The sequence below is a fragment of the Austrofundulus limnaeus genome, unplaced genomic scaffold (assembly GCF_001266775.1).
Source record: "Austrofundulus limnaeus strain Quisiro unplaced genomic scaffold, Austrofundulus_limnaeus-1.0 Scaffold338, whole genome shotgun sequence".
Lineage (NCBI taxonomy): Eukaryota > Metazoa > Chordata > Actinopteri > Cyprinodontiformes > Rivulidae > Austrofundulus > Austrofundulus limnaeus.
Genome location: NW_013952740.1, coordinates 559,296 through 565,152, shown reverse-complemented (window position 1 = coordinate 565,152; position 5,857 = coordinate 559,296). Strand labels below are relative to the sequence as shown.

The window sequence follows — 5,857 nt, the reverse complement described above, 5'->3', positions numbered from 1 at the left end:
GGGTTCAGGGTGATCTCCATGCCCACTGCAGCTCACATGGTGGTCTTTTCGCCCRCTGTGGATTCTCAGCTCAGGGCCATCCCCCCGAGCTCCTGCTTCACCTTGGAATGGGTTTCGGGTCATCCTCTTGAGCTCCTGCTTCACTTTCAGCCTGGTCCCGGGCTGAATTCATGAACTCTCCCTTTTGCTGGGTTATGCCTCAAGGCGGTCCTTTTGAATTGTCTGAAAGCATTTTCAGAACAGTTCAGTTCAGACCAGACATGACCTGTAGAGTCAAGAGGTCATGTTGGAAGAGAGATCCTTCATGCTACATAACACTGTAAGGAAATCTTCAGACTGGATGCCCGAATGATATCCAGAAACCAAATGAGTTCTCAATTAAAAGTTTATTTTCAGATCTAAAGACTCTTCTTACATCTACAAACTGTTAAAACGAGTCTGTCAGAAAAAACCTTATTAAATCATTATTTTACTTAAAATTACAGAATTTCTTAAACATATAATTATGGCTCAAAATGCATAAATGAACATAAACTATACWTGACTTGAAAATGGTACAGTATATTCTGTCCACCCTAACTTACCAAATGTCCGCTGATGTACATTACTGCTTCTGCACTGCAGATATAACCAGAGGATCACTGTTTTTATCATTTAGTTTCAGATGGGGACTGAAATATGGGACAATCTCATCTCTAAATGAACACTCAGTGAAGGAGAAAATGTGAGACAGATTAGTCATGTCGTAAAAGGACACRAGACCATCCTCGTAGTCGACAAAAACCCCAACTTTCTGTGGTTTCTGCCTCAGAGGAAGGCTGATGGGTGGCATGGTCATTGCTGCRTACTTTTTGTCTTCATAATGAACCATCACCCAGTAACCATTGTCAGAGTTCACTGCCAGGATCCCTTTGCGATTTGCTTTGCGGCGCGCCACACCCAGGTCCCAGCCCGTTTTTTTGCCAACCTCTACCTCCCAGTAAGACTTTCCAGAAGTTATGATGTTTATCCCGAGGACGCTCCCGAACATATCGAACCTCTCTGGATGATCACGGAGTTTGGGCGCCAATCCTCCGTCCCTTACTTTCTTCCTGTCATCAGACAGAATGAGGCACTGATGGGCTGTGACTGAGTCCAGCTTTACGTCCTCTGTGGTCAAACAGAAGACAGGTCAGTTACAGTACAACACTAATGCTGGCATGGAACAAAGCATCAGGAATAGTGGAAACATTAATATGAATTATAATCAGTATGTTTAAAAAAATTCACACTGTCACCAAAGGTGTGTTTGCTGGTCTTTCCTTTTCTCTCACAGCTGTTGCTATTGTTTGACCCTCTAAAGRACCTTTTGATCACAAATGGCATTTCTACAGAATATTGCATTTTTTTAAATAGTGCTTTTAAAGAATACAACAAATTTCAATTAGGGGGCCWTACTTTAGGCCATGGATCCCCATGAATAAATAAACAAAATAATTTAATTGAACTCAAAAAGGATTAACTTTTCAACCTACACCTAACAACAGAGGAGTTATTGSGTTTTTACTTATTTGTATGTTAATTTTAGTGTATTTTTAATAAACAATGCATCTTGATTTATAGTTCTTATTTTTATAAGTGTTGAACATTATGCATACACACCTGCAAACACTGGGATCCTCTTGAGCTCTGTRGAAAGACATTTTTCAGTAAAGTGTTGGGTAACAAAACACAAATTTTAATTCACGAAAATAAACATCCTTCAAAAAAATCGTCTCACCCAGGGAGGTCAGGTTTTCTAGTTTCTGTTGGATCTCCTTCAACATGGTAGCTGTTGTAGCTCTCAGAGTGCCAAAAGAAAATGAGGTGTCAATGTTGAACCTTTTCCAAGCTGTAGACTCATCCAGACCCGAGAGAAGAGAAACCTGTGGGAGCCAGAGAGAGAAATAAAACTTATTAAAATTAATTCTGAGGGGTAGGGRTGTCCCAATACCAGTTTTTCTCAAATCGGGTACATGTGTAAGTATTTCAATTTGGATAATTTCTGATACATAGTACCAATACAGAGAACTTAGTTAGAACCTAAACATTATACAGTGACTTTAAAAATACTTATTTTTAAAATTTAGAACAAGGTGTCTCTACTTCCTTATAGGCCTACAGCCTGTCCGACTGGATCAAATCAAACATACAGCATGATGTATACTGTTGTAACGTTTTACAATACATACAAATTACATATTTTATTTCAGCTTGTATGAATTTCTGAAACATGGAACTGAAACTTTTCATTTGAAACGTAAACTGTAACCCCTGATTAAAGTAATTTCTCTATGGTGGACCTGTCTCCTGATTGTTTCTACTGTTTTACAGACGGATCCCTTATATAGGGGTCAGTAGGTGCAGGGGTGCTGATTCTGCACAACCACAGTGAGAGAGAGTACAGTTACCCACTAGGTGGTTTTGTAAAGGTATCTCAAGCTGAGATATAGGCAATCCATCAGTGTGCAGCATCTCTCAAAGAACTTCAGTGTATGCAGAAGGAAATATTCATCCTGACAGATAGCCAAGCTGCTATTAGAGCTCTCNCAGCCTGTCCGACTGGATCAAATCAAACATACAGCATGATGTATACTGTTGTAACGTTTTACAATACATACAAATTACATATTTTATTTCAGCTTTTATGAATTTATGAAACATGGAACTGAAACTTTTCATTTGAAACATAAACTGTAACCCCTGATTAAAGTAATTTCTCTATGGTGGAACTGTCTCCTGATTGTTTCTACAGTTTTACAGATGGATCCCTTATAAAGGGGTCAGTAGGTGCAGGGGTGCTGATTCTGCACAACCATAGCAAGAGAGAGTACAGTTACCCACTAGGTGGTTTTGTAAAGGTATTTCAAGCTGAGATATAGGCAATCCACCAGTGTGCAGCATCTCTCAAAGAACTTCAGTGTATGCAGAAGGAAATATTCATCCTGACAGATAGCCAAGCTGCTATTAGAGCTCTCCGAGGGCCACACTTTAYGTCACTACTGGCTTGGAAGTGTGCCGAGGCAGTGAATCAACCAAATGGGGAGATTTAACAGTGTTACTATTAAATGGGTACCAGGATATACTGGCATTTATGGTAATGAGAGAGCTGACTACMTTGCAAGAGCTGGCAGTCAAGCCCACTTTAGAGGACCAGGGCCTGCCATAGGCATTTCAACAACTATCTGTAGGACTGCCCTACAGGCATGGATCAGATGTCAACACTCAATCCGCTGGAGGGAGCTGACGGACTGTAGACAGGCACAAGAACTGATAAATGGCCCAAATCCTTGGTTTGGAAGAGCCCTTCTTGCCCTGACAAAGAAAACTTTAAATACACTGGCTGGAGTCCTAACTGGGCACACCATGCTCAATTGCCATAAAATTGTGATGGGACTCCATGAAWATGGTCTGTGTGATGCCTGTGGCATTGAATTAGAGACCTCTTTGCACTACTTGGGCCAATGCTTGGCCCTGACTAGTCGAAGGGAAAGAATTCTTGGAGAACCTTTATGGATCCTGAGAAGCTTAGAACACTGAGTGTTTCTAACCTGTKTCCTTCTTCAGAGGGACACAAAGGTTTGATTAAAAGCTCAGTGTTGGGGAGAGTAATGGGTCCACTAATGAGGCCCCTGTTCACATGGGTTTCACTCATCCCCAYATACCATAACCATAACCCCTAATTTATAATACATGCATTCCAGCTCCGCTCCACTCCGGTCCAGCCTCTGCAGCAAAAACACACCCATTATAACTAATGAGAGTATTTGCACTGGCTCCGCACAGYGGTAGTAAGTGGATGGCAATCCGGCAAAATTAGATCCGATCCTATTTCTGCCGAAAGCCGGAGCWGCACCGGAGTCAATTTTTAAATATTATGTCGCACCAACATGAAGAGGAATGAGCACATCATCCGTATTTTCAAAATAAGACACTATTAGGTGGAATAATTTGTCAGAATAATGTCGAATTCCCAGCTATATTAATCAATTTATGGATATAATTCTACACAAAYGCTGTCAGAATGTATCRTTCTGTTTGGGAAGCAGATGGAAACATGTAGCATGAAGCATATGTGTACTCACACAATACATGTGGATTTTATTTTGAAATCAGAAGTTTCAAAAAGACGACAGCGACACAGTTTCAACATAGATATCAAAAGCCTTTATATCAATGTTTTCAGCTGTGTTTAGAGTTAGTCTTTCACAGAATAATTTTTTTCGCTCTGACTTCCACATTAACTGGATTTATCGTGCAATCGCCTTCCTCCACACGCTCCCTCCTCTGTGTTGCACCGGAGCAGAACTGAGTGCAGCGGACGCTGTATAAATTGGGGCACAAACAAACAGMTGTGAACTGCACACCACAGCACAGCAGAGTGGAGATGCATGTAGTGTAAATCCAGGGTAACACATTCAATGGAGTATTGATACTGGTATTGGTACCAAGTATCGAGACATTATGTTCGAATACTTGTAAAATTGCTGGTATCAGGCCTGATAATGATGCACAACTAAAACAAACAGTCATTTGGAAAAGTCCAACAGACTTAAAAGGTCTAAATTCCTGAAGGGAGGTCTCACCTGCAGGTCTGGGTTTCTGTCCAACTCATCGAGTGAGTTTTTGAGTCTATCAGTTTCTTTTTGCAGCTGTTGCAGCAGATCTTGTGCGTYTCTTTTCACTTTCAGTCTCCTAAGAACATATTATTTCTGATAAAATACCTCAAACAATACTTTCATAAAAGTTACCCGACCGATAATTACAAGTTTATTGATTTTTTTGTCGCATTACAGCTGTTACCAACCTTTTCTCCACAGGATCGAGTGCTTTCTGCCGCGCGTCCTCCACGGCTCTGATCACCTCTAAGAACACGTTGTTAATCTCCATCCACTCAGCATCCAAACTGTCCTGAAACATGGAAATACRTGTGTTAAAAGAGAAAAAAAATCCACACAAACCATGATTCAGCGTCTCCAGCTTACCATACCTGGCAGGTTTTTACAGACGAGCTGACTTCAGCCATCTTTTCTTCTGTGAGCTGAACCTTCAGCTGTAAATCTGCTCTCATCCTGTCTTGGATTACCTTAAATTTGACATTTTAAATTAATAAAATAACACTATATTACAATAACCCACAAAGATCTCACACAATGTGGAGTACTCAAGAGTATTTGTTGGGGATGACTCAGCTACTACACCACTAAATTTAGTTTAATAGAAAATACACTGAGTTATATTCACTTTTGTATATCTACAATGGGACTGTGATTACCCTCAGCATTTCTTTAAAATTACACACATAATACAAGGCTAAGTAATTCAGTTAAAGCACTTTAAATAGTCTAATGTATTTCAGTCAGCATGACACAAACTAACACAAACTAACCAGAGAACCATATCATTATGTACAGGTAATTAGATATATTGTCTTAATATAATACCTTCAGCAGTCTTTCAGCTTCTTTGTCCCTCTGGTTTTGTTGGATCACTGTTTCCTGAACTGTGGTTGTTGGCGTGCACCGTGGTTGTTCCACCTATGTGAGTGAAGCAGTAAAGCTAACATAAACCAATCTCAAAACAAGACTAGACCTTTATTTCAGCAGCATTATCCTCAGTAGGAGGTTAGTTTTGTGGTTACAAAACAACAAAACAATGGGCCTCATGCAAGAACATGATCATATTCTTATCCTAAATTTCTCTTACTTTTGTTCGTACAAAGGGTTCGTACGAACATGTCWCGTCAGATTCAACAAACTCTTCTATCTTCAGGAAAAGTGTGTAAATGAGCTGCGTAAATTCCACCTGTTCGTATCCAGCTGCTCGTGCACTCGAGAGA

At 40.2% G+C, this 5,857-nt stretch overlaps 1 protein-coding gene across 1 annotated transcript in view; it reads right to left on the bottom strand.

The window, feature by feature from the left end:
• Nucleotides 1-367: 367 nt before the first annotated feature.
• LOC106527691 (E3 ubiquitin-protein ligase TRIM39) overlaps nucleotides 368-5,857 on the bottom strand; it is a 40,908-nt gene continuing 35,418 nt past the window's right edge. Inside the window, exons 11-17 of the mRNA XM_014022669.1 lie at nucleotides 5,463-5,555; nucleotides 5,009-5,104; nucleotides 4,826-4,929; nucleotides 4,605-4,713; nucleotides 1,760-1,904; nucleotides 1,642-1,668; nucleotides 368-1,149 (exon numbers count right to left, since the gene is read on the bottom strand). Of these exons, the coding sequence (XP_013878123.1) occupies nucleotides 605-1,149; nucleotides 1,642-1,668; nucleotides 1,760-1,904; nucleotides 4,605-4,713; nucleotides 4,826-4,929; nucleotides 5,009-5,104; nucleotides 5,463-5,555 (1,119 nt within the window). The 3' untranslated portion in view covers nucleotides 368-604. The remainder of the gene's footprint in view (nucleotides 1,150-1,641; nucleotides 1,669-1,759; nucleotides 1,905-4,604; nucleotides 4,714-4,825; nucleotides 4,930-5,008; nucleotides 5,105-5,462; nucleotides 5,556-5,857) is intronic.